Source organism: Microtus ochrogaster, chromosome 1, assembly GCF_000317375.1.
Source record: "Microtus ochrogaster isolate Prairie Vole_2 chromosome 1, MicOch1.0, whole genome shotgun sequence".
Classification (NCBI taxonomy): domain Eukaryota; kingdom Metazoa; phylum Chordata; class Mammalia; order Rodentia; family Cricetidae; genus Microtus; species Microtus ochrogaster.
Window position 1 is genome coordinate 65214063 of NC_022009.1, and position 14736 is coordinate 65228798.

The 14736-nt window shown below is 38.1% G+C and overlaps 2 protein-coding genes and 1 non-coding gene across 4 annotated transcripts in view; 2 read left to right on the forward strand and 1 right to left on the reverse strand.

Annotated features, from left to right (window-relative positions):
• Positions 1–65: 65 nt before the first annotated feature.
• Ttc14 (tetratricopeptide repeat domain 14) lies at positions 66–10713 on the forward strand. The gene is made up of 12 exons (XM_005343781.3): positions 66–424; positions 915–1039; positions 1143–1342; positions 2509–2593; positions 2708–2837; positions 3047–3202; positions 3521–3592; positions 3999–4118; positions 4212–4334; positions 6239–6356; positions 7277–7386; positions 8117–10713. Exons 1-12 carry the CDS (start codon positions 267–269, stop codon positions 9033–9035), a joined length of 2316 nt encoding a protein of 771 aa, XP_005343838.1. The 5' UTR covers positions 66–266; the 3' UTR covers positions 9036–10713.
• The window catches only part of Ccdc39 (coiled-coil domain containing 39), a 44630-nt gene continuing 31240 nt past the window's right edge, over positions 1347–14736 (reverse strand). Inside the window, exons 17-20 of one of the 2 annotated variants that reach the window (XM_026782192.1) lie at positions 14490–14630; positions 14198–14374; positions 14030–14103; positions 1347–1422 (exon numbers count right to left, since the gene is read on the reverse strand). In XM_026782192.1, the coding sequence (XP_026637993.1) occupies positions 1368–1422; positions 14030–14103; positions 14198–14374; positions 14490–14630 (447 nt within the window). In that variant the 3' untranslated portion in view covers positions 1347–1367. Of the gene's footprint in view, positions 1423–11031; positions 13131–14029; positions 14104–14197; positions 14375–14489; positions 14631–14736 lie in introns of those variants that run through there. The other variant, XM_005343782.3, reaches the window with a different exon arrangement.
• LOC113457032 lies at positions 1880–1986 on the forward strand. Its single transcript, XR_003377690.1, has one exon. It is a non-coding gene; the product is annotated as a U6 spliceosomal RNA (small nuclear RNA).

Sequence of the window (14736 nt, forward strand, 5' to 3'; positions counted from 1 at the left end):
ACCCGAGCTCGAGCCGTGCGGACCGAGGGACGTGACGTGTCGCACAAGCTTAAGGCAAGCGTTCCCACTAGGCACAGCTCAAACTCTACCCCGCCTTCTGCGCCAGACACGCGTCGCGTTTCCTACGGCTTTCCGTAGTCCCGCTAAGTCTCGCGAGACCGTGGCAGCCCACCGCAGAGAACGCTTCCGGGAGGTTACCGTGGCGCGGCCGAGTCTCTCGGCTTGCTGGAGCGCGGGCTCGGGAGCCGGATTCTGGCGGGCTGGCCATGGACCGCGACTTGCTGCGACAGTCGCTGGGCTGTCACGGCCCGGCACTACTGTCGCTGCTGCGGAGCGAGCAGCAAGACAACCCGCACTTCCGGAGCCTCCTAGGGACGGCAGCCGAGCCCCCCCGCGGCGCGGCACCTCCTCAGGGAGCTGGCAGGTACGGGGACCGTGACCTGCACCGGGCCTTGCGCAGGGCCGGTGCAGAGCAGGAGTCTAGGGTGTGTGGCCCAGCACTGGCCCCTGGCAGAAAAGCCGGCTTGCTCCCTCTGAACCGCTGGCAAAGCTTTCAAAGCCTCCCCGCCCCCATTTCCCAGTGGCGACCGTGGGAGAATGGGCTTCAAACTTCTAGAGCTCAGTGGGTAAAGTCACTTGCCATCAGACTTCCTGACCTGAGCTCGATTCCCAGGACTCACGTGGCAAGAGAGGAGTCCCCAGAGTTGTCCTATGACCCCAGTTGCACAGTGGCATATAGATGCCACACATCTGTACTAAACAAATACTTATTGAAAAGCCGAAAGATTAAAAATAAATAAAACTCCCTCCAGAGATACAGCCTGAATGGAACTCTGGGGAGGGTTGGGCGATGAAAACCACTAGCACGAGCTTGGATTGTAAAACAATTTTAATCCTTCGTCTTCCCCTTTAAGGAAAGAGAAGAGAGCTGACAACATAGAAATACAAAAATTCATCTCCAAAAAAGCAGACCTGCTTTTTGCACTGTCTTGGAAATCAGATGCGCCTACATCCTCTGAAGTGCATGACGACAATGACAGTAAGTTACACTGGAGGGCTTTCAAGATAGTTTGGTTCTCGGCAGTATAGCGAAGGAGAGGGAAGGAGACATTATTGTGGTGATTTTGAATTTCTTTTCCCAGATCATTATGCGGTCATGCCACCATTAGAGCAGTTCATGGAGATCCCAGGCTTGGACCGGAGAGAGCTGTTTTTCCGAGATATTGAACGTGGTGATATAGTGATTGGAAGAATCAGCTCTATTCGAGAGTTTGGTTTTTTCATGGTGTTGATCTGTTTGGGAAGTGGCATCATGAGGGACATATCTCACTTAGAGATCACAGTAAGTTCCTTGGTGGTCATCCCGTTCAGAAATGAATGTACTTAGGCAGAGGCTGGCTAGTCTCTGTTGAAACTCTGTCTCTAAAAAACAAGTACTAGTGTTATATTTCCTCCGTTTTGGGGTTTGTTTTGTTTTGTTTTCTGTTTTTGTTTTTTAGAGTTTGGGGGACTCTGGTTGCAGGTCAGTTCCTTTCTTAAAATCATAGAAGTCTATTAGTTGATAAGATGATGTCCATTGGAATCCCGGACATTTATCTTCTGGTTAAATGGATGCTTAATAGTTGGACATTAGATGTGTACATGTGAGTAATTTAGAAAAAGCTTCCTATGATATATTCACAATCAACGTACAGCTTTCTTCCACTGTGACAAAATAGTTTGCCTCCATTTAGAATACTTCCTTTAAAACCATTGCTAGTGCTATGTCGCACTGTCTGAAAAGGAGGAACTACAAAACTTAAGGAGAATTCACATTTCATTTAGCAAATGGAAATAGCTTTGTTTTGTTGTCTTTTTTGACTCTTAAAACTAGAAAACAATGCTCGCTTCGGCAGCACGTGTACTAAAATTGGAACGATACAGAGAAGATCAGCATGGCCCCTGCGCAAGGATGACATGCAAACTCGTGAAGCGTTCCATATTAAAAAAAAAAAAAAAACTAGAAAAAAAAACTTTATTGTGTTTGGACACAAATTGTAACTACAGATGTTAAGTTTAAGTAACTGACATGTCTGCTAGTAAATGCATAAAAGCCGTCAAAATGAATGAAACTATGCCATCTGTGGCAAAATGAATGGAACTGAAAGACCCTATTTTTAGTGAAATTAGATAGGGGAAACGTATTCTAGAGCACAGTACTGTGACTGAAGTTTATAATGAGAAAGTTCGAAGATAAACACAACAAATGTTGTATTTCTATTACACTAAAATAATAGGATAATTATACCTTGCATATGTGTATTGAATTGCCACCCTGTAAATATTATATAATTTTACCCTGTAAACATGTATAATTATGCATTCATTAAAAAGAAAATAGTGTTAGACTTTAGTGTTATTAATTTTCATGTGAAGATTTACCCAGTCATAATGAAAAGCTGAGGTAAAAGGAGCTACTGTTGTGGTCTGAGTGAAATGTATGGTGTTTTCAAATACTTCTCTCTGCAGGCTCTTTGTCCCTTAAGAGATGTGCCTTCTCACAGTAACCATGGAGATCCTTTATCGTATTACCAAACTGGTGACATAATTCGAGGTGATCAGTTTCAGCATACTAATTAAAATTATCAAATTAATGTTGAAAATATAAGAAGGTAACGTTTGAAAAGCTTAGTTTTGTTTTCACTTTTTTTATTATTTTTTTTAAAAGCTGGAATCAAGGATATTGACAGATACCATGAAAAGCTTGCAGTATCTCTGTACAGCTCATCTCTTCCACCACACCTATCTGACATTAAACTAGGTGTGATTACTTCTGAAGAGCTACCTTTGTACTACAGGTATTTATCTTTTACGTACCCCTAACAAAGTATAACTATAATTTTTTTTATTGTTAAGTGGGGTTTTGTTTTTATAAACCCCATTATTGTAGGCTTGGTGTACAAAAATATTAGTATTTAAACCTCATATAGTAATGTCTTTAGTAGAAGCAGGGTTTGCTAATTGTTATGCTCATGTGTTTGTGTTTCTCATTTTTTTTCCCCTTAAGGAGGAGTGTTGAACTAAATAGTAATTCTTTGGAGTCCTATGAAAATATCATGCAGAGTTCTCTGGGATTTGTTAATCCAGGAGTAGTTGAATTCCTTCTAGAGAAACTAGGAATAGATGAATCTCATCCACCATCATTAATGAGAGGCCTACAAAGGTAAAAGTAGAACTGCATTCTCTTAAGTGGTAAGGGGAATGGATTAGCTCAGAAGCTGAATAGCTGCAGAACATATTTGACCATAGCAACAAGACAGTGCCGAGGATTGGCTAAAGTAAGCAATTGTGTCTGCTCCTGGTCTGGCCTAAGCAATGATAGGATGTGCCATCGACAAGTAGAGAAGGTCCAGAAGCTTGTGGGTGTGCTTAAGAGCAGAACTACGACCAGTAGTAGTCACCATGTCACTGTTGAGTCTGTATCAGAGATAGAATGAACTGTACTTTTAAAGTGTTTATTGACTCGCTTTTTCATTCACAGCAAAAATTTCTCTGAAGATGATTTTGCTTTGGCTTTAAGAAAGAAGCAGTCAGCATCTTGGGCTTTAAAATGGTATGGAGGTTGTTTTGTCTAAAAGTGGCAGTTACCCAGTGTGAAAGTTCTGGTCGGGCATGCATTCTTTCATCACCATTAAAACTAGACTGTGTTTACAAATGCATGAAAACCTTGAGCATTATTTGTATAGGTATTATATTGGTCTTAATATTGACATCCTATCAGAGTTAAGTTTTACTCAGATTGTTTTCCAGGAAGAATTAGTGTCTTGATATCTAAGTTTCATAAATGTTTGCTATGAGAATCTATAAAAGCAGGGTGCTTTTTAAGTATACAAGAATAATTTGAAAACTAAGTATTTGTCCAACTTAAAGGCATTTTCTTTTAATAATCATCTATACTAACATTTTATTTATAAGATACTTTGTGAAATATTTACAATGTTTTATAAATGTGTTTTCAGTGTGAAGATTGGAGTCGATTATTTTAAGGTTGGACGACATGTGGATGCTATGAACGAATATAATAAAGCTCTGGAAATAGACAAACAAAATGTGGAAGCTCTGGTAGCTCGTGGAGCATTGTAAGTTAATTTTGGATTTTAAGGAATATTTTTAAGAATGTGAAAAATGTTTAAGTAGGTCACAAGATTAAATTTTTCTAATTTTGTTTCTAGATATGCAACAAAAGGAAGTTTGAACAAAGCAATAGAAGATTTTGAGCTAGCATTAGAAAACTGCCCAACTCACAGGAATGCAAGAAAATACCTCTGCCAGACTCTTGTAGAAAGGGGAGGGCAGTAAGTATGGGATTTCATTTAGTAATAGTAAAAGTCCAACTTGCAACCAACTCCTATAGTGCCATGTAATTCAAAGTACTCTCTTTCAGTTTTGGGTGGGGCAGGTGGCCTTTTGATCCCTTTTTCCTGCCTTTTTGAGGGTGAGTGGGAGTGTGTGTGTGTGTGTGTGTGTGTGTGTGTGTGTGTGTGTCTGTGTCTGTGTCTGTGTCTGTGTGTCTGTGTGTCTGTCTATCTCTGGAGATACTCGTGATTAATCGCTCTGAATGTATGTTTTTGTTACATAGAAATATAAATTAAAAATTGTAAGAGAATAAGTGCTCTAGTCCAGAGTATATACCAAAAGATTTTGTTCTAATGAAGGGTTTAATTTTTAAATCTTTTTATTGTAATAGTATGTAATATTGTAGATATGAATTGAGCGGTTCTAGTAAATCGTGATTAAGACTCTGCTGTTATATTCAGCTTGTAGCTCTGCTCTGTCTGGTAAACCCCGCAAATTCAGATTAAATGTGGAGTTAGAAGTATTTGGCAGTGTTGCCACTCTAGTTGGTGGCCTGAACCTGGGAGAGTGGAGCCTAAAATTGAGGCAGGCTAATGTCTCGTGCAAAAGCCAGCTTTATTCAGAGGATCAGACAGTTTATAATCTGAGGGTATTTTGAGAGATAGGCAGGGTTGTATGGGTTTAGGTTGTGTACAGTCACTAGGGCAACCCATGTGTGAAAACATTTTCAGTAACAAAAGAGGCAACAGGAAGTCTGAAGTAAACCCACTCCTATGAACTACTCCTGGGAGGGACATGGAAGCACATGTACAATCCCTGGTACAGAGGAACAAGGTTACAGAAGTCCTGTCTTGTTGACTTGGAGTTTTCTCATAAGTTCTCAGAAATCTTACACAACTTCATTCATGGACATGTTCAAATAGACAGCATTCAGCCTTAATGACTAAAAGCCATGAAATGTTTTGATAAGACCATCTGCTGCTTTTCTTTTTGTAATACTGGGAATGGAATCCAGAGTATCTCAAACATGCCAGGCAAGCACTGTGACAGTGAGCTGCATCTCTAGCCCTCTGCTATTATTGAAGAACGTTTGATCTCGTCTATATCATATATCTTCTGCCTGGCCATTTTTGCTTGGATGAGCATTCCTTCCAAGTATTTGTAGGATGAGAATGCCCACAAATTCCAAATTAACGAGATTTCAGTTAGTGACTGGAAAAGATTTTTCATTGTCACCAAGTAAATAAGTAGCACCACTGAAATGAGGTCGTCTTATTCTTGGAGTCTTGGGATCTTGTAGCTGAGCGAATGGCTACAGTAACTAGTTATCCAAACCACAAGTCTTGTCCCTCAGCTCTTTACATCCAGTCTATGACAGAAAAGTAGTCCCATTTCTTTTGCAGTGATAATTTTTTCCTTCCTACAGAAGTACTTTGTAAAGTCCTTTCAATGCCCTATATCCAAACTTCCTTTTTCTGTGTTGCCCTGGCTGACCTGGAACTTGCTATTTAGGTCATATTAGCCAGGGTAACTTTCTCCCACTTTGCCTCCCAAGCACTGGGATAACAGATGTATGTCACCACACCCACCCAAACATTCTAATTTGGGTTTTTCACAGCATAGACTTGTAGATTATATGATAATGATTGTAAATGATATCTACAACTGTGTGTGTAAATTCCCAAATTTAATGGATTTCCAGTGAAAACTTTTCCATAGAAAGGAAAACTTCATAACTACTTTTAAAAAACCATCTTATATAAGTTGTCTTTTTACTAAGTAAGCACATGAGTAGGTAATTAGAAAATAATTTGCTAAACACAATTTTCCTCTGAGTTCTGTCATAAGCCTCTTCTGTATGTACGTGGATAAATTTTTACAAAATGTTGTATCTTCCTAATAGGTTAGAAGAAGAAGAAAAGTTTTTAAATGCTGAAAGTTACTATAAGAAAGCTCTGGCTTTGGATGAGACTTTTAAAGACGCAGAGGATGCTTTGCAGAAACTTCATAAGTATATGCAGGTGATTCTTTATTTCCTCTTTGAAGCTTAATGATGCTTAAAATTAATGCAAAATGTCATATTCTTTTAGGAAAAACTAGGTTATCTAGATGAACTATTAGGACAATGAATAGCTTTTCCTAACTAGGTTTGACATTGCATTGTAATACGTCTGCTTTTTTGTTTGTACTCAAGAGTAGAAATACCCTGTAAGAGAATGATTATGCTTAAATTCAGTGTGTGATTTTGATTGCTCCCCTTTGTAGAGAGCTTACTGGGTGGTTATAAGAGTATGAGTATTGCTGGTATAATTGAGCTAATTATGCAAACCTTTGTAGACATTTTTTACTTGTCCTTTCCTGTAATACTGATGATGATGTTTTCTCATGCATTTTCTTCTGAATTGGACCATTGCTGCTGTGTCTGTGACATCTGGTGCTGCTCATCCCCATCCACAAACTGGAAAATGATTTCTTATGTAATCATGCATCCAACTGGCCTGTGCTATTTTTAAAATGGTTTGTATTTGAACATGGTGATTTTCCCCTCAATTCACCTCTGTGGAATGTCCTTATTTGAATTTTATTTGTAAAATTTGTGTCCTGTTTACATTTTTCAATTTTCAAAAATAATTTTTCATCTTTTTTATCTTCCCTGCATTCTGGGTCATTGGTGCTACTGCAATGGTTTCCCTGTTTTTCTTGGGATACCATCTGCAATATGGTCCTCAATACTGTTCTGGTCATTCAAATGATTAATGCCCAATGTTTGTCATTAATTTTTTATTTGGAAAAAATAACTTGTTTAATACTGGCTGTATGGTGATTTGTCTATACTAAATTGGGCTTTTGGTTGGGGGTGGTCTTTTAAATACTGTTTTTTGTATATCCTGCTACTTTTATTTTTAACGTGTGGTTTTTTCCGATATCTGGGTTCTAAAAGAAATCTTTGGAATTAAGAGAAAAACAAGCTGAAAAGGAAGAAAAGCAGAAAACAAAGAAAATAGAAACAAGTGCAGAAAAGTTGCGTAAGCTCTTAAAAGAGGAGAAAAGGTAAACTATAATATTCAGTATTTTAAACTTAAAGAAACTACTGAGTTGAAACCAAAGTGCCATATGGAGGTAAAGTAAGTAAAAAAAAAAAAGTGTCTCAAGTGATAATTCTTAGCAAGCATATGTTCCACATGTCTGTCTGCAAAAGAAATTAAGCAGAGTCTAAGCTTAAATTTTTTTTTAAAAATAGGGATTAAAATGTAGAATAAACTACTGTTCCTGGGATATAGGCTTTTAGAAGAGGAGCTGTGGTTCCTAGACTGGTGGTTTGGTCTGTAGTTATTGTAAGTTGTGGAAAAATACTAGCATCTAGTGTGTAGAGGACAGTTAAATGTCCTGCAGTGCACAGGACAGTGTCTGCTCCTACCTTCAGTAAAGAATGGTTTGACACTAAAATGTCAATAGTGCTGAGGGAAACATGGTGAAACTACTGGGAGCTAGATAGGAAACTCGGGTTGCTTCGTGCATGTGCAGGAGGGCATAAGCAATGGAGAAAAGTCACTGCATCTTTCAGAAGCAGTGGGTTTGCCTGTAGTGACACTTGTCTCCATAGACAGTCTCAGAAGTCATGCTTCATGGTGAAACTTAATGCAATAATTGAGATTATTGTGTCTGAGTGACAGCTTGTAGAACATCTTCAAGGGATACAGAATAAAGTCAGATCTTGAGGATATTTGGATAGCATTTTTGTACTTAACATGTCTCATGAGCTAACTGCTTTTTTTTTAAGGCTAAAGAAGAAAAGAAGAAAATCATCATCTTCCTCTTCAAGTGTTTCTTCTGCTGATGAATCCGTTTCTTCTTCCTCATCTTCTTCCTCTTCTAGTCACAAACGGCATAAGAAAAGTAAGAGGAATCGCTCAGAGTCTTCTCGCAGTTCAAAGAGGCCCTGGTCTAAGACATCTTTGAGTCACATAGATCAGAATAGGAAAGATGACTGCTACCCAGTTCCAACTAATACTTCAGCATCTTTCCTTAATCAAAAACAAGAAGTGGAGAAACTGCTGGGAAAACAGGATAGGTTACAGTGTCCAAGCACACAGGTAAAAGAGAAAGAGCGATGCCTTCTCACATCTTCAGCTGAAGTGCCAGATGACTTGGGAGGTAGGTCTGAAGACACAAGAGATTTCTACAATAGCTATAAAACCCACGCAGGTAGTAGCAAAACTGAAAAGCCATATAAATCAGAAAAATATTTCTCCAATAGGAGAAATTCCTTGGATTCCTTCTGTAGGAATTCAGAGGACAAGATGAAAGCATCTAGTTACAGGAGATGTGAAAAGGACTCAGAGGGAAGAAAAGACCACTCTAGAAGGTGGGAGCCGGGGTCTGTGAAGTACTCTACTTCACCAGCAAGTTCAGACTACTCTTGGAAGTCAGTTGAAAAACACAAAAAATACACTTACTCTGGATCACGTGACAGTAGACATGAGCCAAGATATCAGTTAAATACAAATCAGGGAGAACGTGCGTATGAAAAAGAGGACAGCTATGGGGAGGGTGACAAAACTGAGGCTCCAGAAGAGACCCTGAATAGCAGAGAGCAACCAGAAAACAGAGTTAAGAAAAATTTACCTCAGAATTTACTCAATATATTTAATCAGATAGCAGAATTTGAGAAAGAAAAAGGAAATAAGCCAAAAAAATAATTTGCTTAGAAAATTTTCACTAAGTTTTTAGAAGTTTGGGGATGCTTTACTCTAACAAACGGTTCTGGATCTAAAATTGTAGCAAATTACAAGAAGTTTCTCAGTTTCAGTTATCAGCCCCTCGTCATAGTGATGCAGGAGTGTGGGTCTGTGCAGACGTAACTCATTCTGGGAGTTTAAGCTTTTCTCCTAAAGCTATTTCTGAGCACTTTGTTTCTTCATGTTTGGAGTTTATGAGAACCCTGTGCCTATCATATTTCGCTGTTGGAGAGAAATACATTTACATTGAAGAGTTGGATTGTTTTATCAAAAAGTACTTTATTCTCTTTTGTTAAAAAGCCCTTAGCTTCTGAGGGGAAATATTTTATGGCTAAATGTTTCAACGGTACTATTTTAAGTCATTTGTTTTAAGCATTAAAATTTTTGCACCATTTCATTTTTAAGTGATAAATTATGACTTGATTTACCTCTAACACCTGATGTAAATGGTTTGTGAAAATTGTTTTTTTTCCAGCTTTAACAAAATACCTTAAGAATAAGACCATGAAAGTTGGTTAATCAGAGCCTGCTTTACTTATTTCTCCATTATTATTTTTACTTAATGGTTATGTTCATAAGAAAAATTTTAACTTTAAGTATTTACAAAATTCTTAGGGAATTATAGACAAGACTGATGAGAATAGGAAATAACTGCTAGTAAAAATAGCAGCAGAGAAGCACCCTGTGAATCTGGTCACCTTCTGTCTTAACCTCGCAAATGCTTGGGAAGTCTGTAGGCATGTTTCTAAATAGTGGAGGGCTGGCTTGAAGTTCCCTCTTAGTCTACTCTATTACCTTCTCTGTTGATGTCTTTTCTCTGAATCAGAGCGAAGGACAGAATCAGTTCCAGGCCTCTGCGATAGCTCAGTAGATAAAAGACTATCCAAACTAATGACCTGAGTGCAATCCTAAGACTCAAGGCCTAGGGAGAGAACTGACTCCCAACGCGTGTCCTCAGCCATACACAAACACAGTACACACGAACAGCTAATGAAGGAATCTTAGACTGCTAGAGAACATCTCTGAATTACTAAAAATTGAATAGTAGACTCTTGGGAGATATTAGTAGGTATCATAGCTGTTGTACTTATGATGCTCTTCAATTAACCTTCTAGAAAGTGTAAATAAGCACCAGGTGGCAGTGATACGTGCCTTTAATCCCAGCCCTCGGGAGACAGAGACAGGCGGATCTCTGAGAGTTCAATCAAGGTCAGCCTGGTCTACAAGAGAGCTACTTCCAGGACAGGCACCAAAGCTACACAGGAAAAAAAAAGAATAAATGGCAATGAGCTTTTACTCTCTTCTTGGACATAGGATAGGATCCACAACTGTAGATGGTAGTTTCTGTCCTGCCCAATCCTGCAGTCGTTCAGTCCCAAAGAAACACACAGAGTCTTACATTAATTATAATCTGTGTATCTTATTGCCCAGGCTTATTACTTCTAGCTCTTATAACTTAAAATTATCCCATAATTCTTACACGTGTTTAGCCATGTAGTTTGGTACCTTTTCTCAAGCATTCTCATCATGCTTCTTCTGCTTCTGGATGTCCCACCTATACTTCCTGCCTGGCCAATCAGAGTTTTATTAATCCAATATGAGAGACAAATCTTTACAGTGTACAAGAGTATTATCCACAGCCCACCACAGACATACATGAGGAAGATGAGGGAGTGGCAGGAAAAGAGGACTCATTGCATGTTTGTTTATACCAGAAAATACTAAAACTTTAGTAATGATATATACTATTTGTTCCAAATTATAGTGATAGAAAACTACTGTAAAAACACAATAGGATAAACCTTGATTAAGAACAATAAATAATGGCAGCAGAAATTGGAGAATCACTTCAATGCTAGTTTCTGTACCAAGGAACTCATTATCACTATTACTGGGCAGGGAAAACAGTGAGCGTGTGTGCTACATATGTGGAGATGGGAGGGCAACTTGAGGGAGTCAGTTCTCTTCTGCCTCATGGGTCCCAGGAACCACACTTGGGCCAGACAGACGGTACTCTATCCACAGAGCCATTTTGACAGCCCAGCCCTGAGGAACTCTTAGGCGTGCTCAGTGTAGTAATCGTTCCAGTTTTAGTCCTACCTAGTCCTCCATAGTGGGGGTTTGTTGTTGTTAAAAAGTAGAAACACCTCCCTGCATGCCACTTTATCTTTGAGAATTCACATAATATCTTACTTAACCCTTAGGAGAGTGCCCTGTGGAGAAGGCTGTCAGAATTTGGAAACTACAGGCACCTAATAGGATTACATCTTTCTTAATAGGAATAGACATACTAATTTAAGCAGTCTGCACTAATCTAAGCATCCAGTTCCTTGGGTTATTTAAGGAGTCATCACAGGAAAAAATACTGCGGATTTTAATTGATCCTCAGTGGTGGCTTCAGTAGTTTCTTCCACATTACTATGTCCATAGTGTATATTTACCCCGGTTAGCTTTGTCCTGTGACTTCTTGGTGTTCAGATAACTCCAGATCTGTAAACAGCTTGATCCTTTGTCTTGCCATTTAGCATTATTATATGCGGTTTTAGTAATGTAAACGTGAATGCTGGGCATTGCAGACTAGGGGCTAGAAGTAACTCCATAGGTAGAAATTAACTACTTAAAGTACAATTACTATGCTTCAAGGCCAGTATGTTTTGCTTATATCTTATGTTACTTCAATAAGACCTGATAAGTTAACCATCCTTGTTTACAAGGAAAAAAGCATAGAAAAGTAAGCCTCCTAGTAAGAAACAAACCCTTGCCTTTATATAACACCAAATTTAATGTTTTAAGTTCCTAGTAACTTACAAAGTAATATATGACCGAGAATCCCAATATTGGTAAACAAAATGATGATGGATTAAACGTCATACGCTTTTGGCAGCATTCAACTATAAAGTGCCCACAATTTTCTTTGCCATTTCAGTTATTAGACTTAACTATACCTTCCTGTTCTGAATTAAAAGTGATCATCAGTAGAAACAGATTTACTAACACTACTGCTTTTTCAGTAGTAACTGAGTAGTGGGTCTAAGACAGTCACTCTTGTAATGAGTATTTTTCCCAAGGTTTAAAGATAAGCTCCTTTATCTACCTGAATGCTAATGTATTTAAACCTAGCTTTGTAGTAATAGTTCACACTCTCATCCAAAAAGTTCAAAGTGCTGGAAAAACTAATTTTAAATATAATATGCAGTATCTACCTCCATAGTAAATTTAATATGTTCAGTTTTTTCAAGATCAGAATAGAGACAGCAACTCAAGTTGTACTTTATGTATACATATATAGGGATAAGTATATATGGACACACACATATATACATATACAATGCTTTTCCTACTGAGGGAGTATAATGTTAATGATGCTGTCTTTCGATACAAAATAAAACCACTCCCCCCACCCCCTCCACCCCAAACCCACCACCTCCCCCCTCCCCGCAATAAAAGGCCTTTAACAGGTAGGTGTGTGTTACCCTCGGGGAAAAAGAATGGGGGAATATTGTTGTTGTTTGCTTTTTGTTTTTAATTTTAAAAAGTAATTTTGTGATTTAGAGTAAATGAAAATTTCCTTATTGAGATATGCAGTGACTTTTTAGAAGTGTATTCCTGAAAGAATCTTACTTCATATATGTGTTACTTCATAAAACATCTAACACTATAGACATCAGTGTTCTAGTAAAAAAAAAAAAAAACTGATTTCCCTCTGCCTAATAACTTGAGGCCTGCCTAAGGTTCTGCAGTTTTCTTCTCTATGGGGGGGAAGGGGGCTCCTTTGTCTGGTCTGCAGTACTTCCAATACTATTTTAGTAGGCCTATATCGTTAATAAATGGAACCCCAGAAAAAGGAAGACTTAATGAGATTTTCATTTGTGTTCAAAATTTGTACAAGAGATTAAAAAAAATCATTTTCTGGGCTTTTTTCCTTTTGGAGTACTTGAATTACTGCCATTACTAGCTGACCTAGAACTACAGCTTCCTGTTGGAGATTCTGGGAAGCTGAGCTGTACTACTTTAACTGAAGGTGGAGAAACAGGAGAAATTGTGTCCTCAAGCGACCTAAAACAAGAAAGGATTTACTGTAAACTTAATACAAAATGTACTTTTAAAAGATCTAATTGGCAAAAAGTATCATAATTCCATAAGTAAAGAACAAGAAAAACCATTAGTGTTAATAAAATTTAAAAGCATGACCATTCTTTCAAAAGAAGAAATGAACATAGTTTAAGTAAATAGTTCAATAATTGTTTCTGTGAGCAAGTTATTTTCAACCGTAATCAGTTTCTAAATGTAAAAAGTTTCAGTACAGAAAATTTAATATGTAATAGTAAATAATTTGGTTCTAAAATAGTGTTTTATAAAAAGTACAGAAAATTTAATATGTAATAGTAAATATATTGAGTGGCTTAAAATATGTAGAAGCAGGTTGTTAAACTTAAAATACTGTCTTTGAGGATGCTTTTTTATTTTTCATGAAAGTTTCACAGACTAATAAAAACTAGTAAATAGCTGTCAACTGTAGGAGATTAGAAATCCTAAAATTAGCTAAAAGTCAACAAAGACTTAGTGTCTATGATTTATCCCACTAATTTCTGGGTTGCATTAAGCTAAGTAAGACAACCACAAATAAAAGCTGTTTACATAGGATTTCACATGAGCAGCTCTGATTACAAAACTGTGCGTCTAACTTGCCCTTTTACAGTTTCAAAAGATTTAAATTTTCTCAGAATTTGCCCAAAATGTTAGCTATATCACCTCAATTTTCACCCACCCTCGTTCCCCTAAAATAGCTTACTAGTTACAATGAGTGTGCCTGCAATGTTGACAGGTGCAGGAGTCTTGCTAGACTGTGCTTGTATAGTGAGGTTGCTGAGGTGAGGAGAGTGAGCAGCATGCTGGTCAGCAGCAGCCTTGAGAGTTGAGACCCCCCCCCCAAACTTGAGTAAGCTTGCCCTTACCTGATTGACCGCAGGGAAGACTGTGAAGAGGATCTGGAGCTTGGGCCTTTAACTGTGGGTAGTTCTAACCCATTCTGGAAGAATATCATATTGTAATAATAAACTATCATTAGTCCTGCAACATTGTAGACGAAAACTAATTAGGTACACAGACATATGCTCTATTACCTGCTCAAAGTATGTTTGAAGGATGATGTGCATCTCAGCATTTTCCATGGCATTGACTAACATTTGGTCAATGTCCTTGTGAAACTGTTTAATCTCACGGAGTTGAATGTCTTGCTCTTCTAGCGTTTCGTCATTCGTGTCTCTCACAATGCGGATTTCTCTTTTGAGTCTTCCACACTGTTAATAATAACAGTCAAATATTAAACCTAAATTCCACCAAGTTCAGTAAAGGGGGATGAGTGCATTTGGTACATGACAGAAGTGAATGCTAGGGACAGCTCTAAGAAATTACCTGCTTAGTCACGCGCTCTAATTTCGGCTGCTGCTCCTCAGTCTCTTTGCGCAGTTGAAGGGAATGAGTTTGTTTCTCTGATAATTTCTCTTTGATATTATTTGCTAAGTGTTCTATGACTTCAAAAGTATTTTCCATGCTCTGTAGAAAACAAAATATCAACACATTCATGATCAGAATAAAAAAGACTTAATTGCCAATTGCCAGATGTTCCCTCAATTTTAATTATTTTATCTGCTTATATATA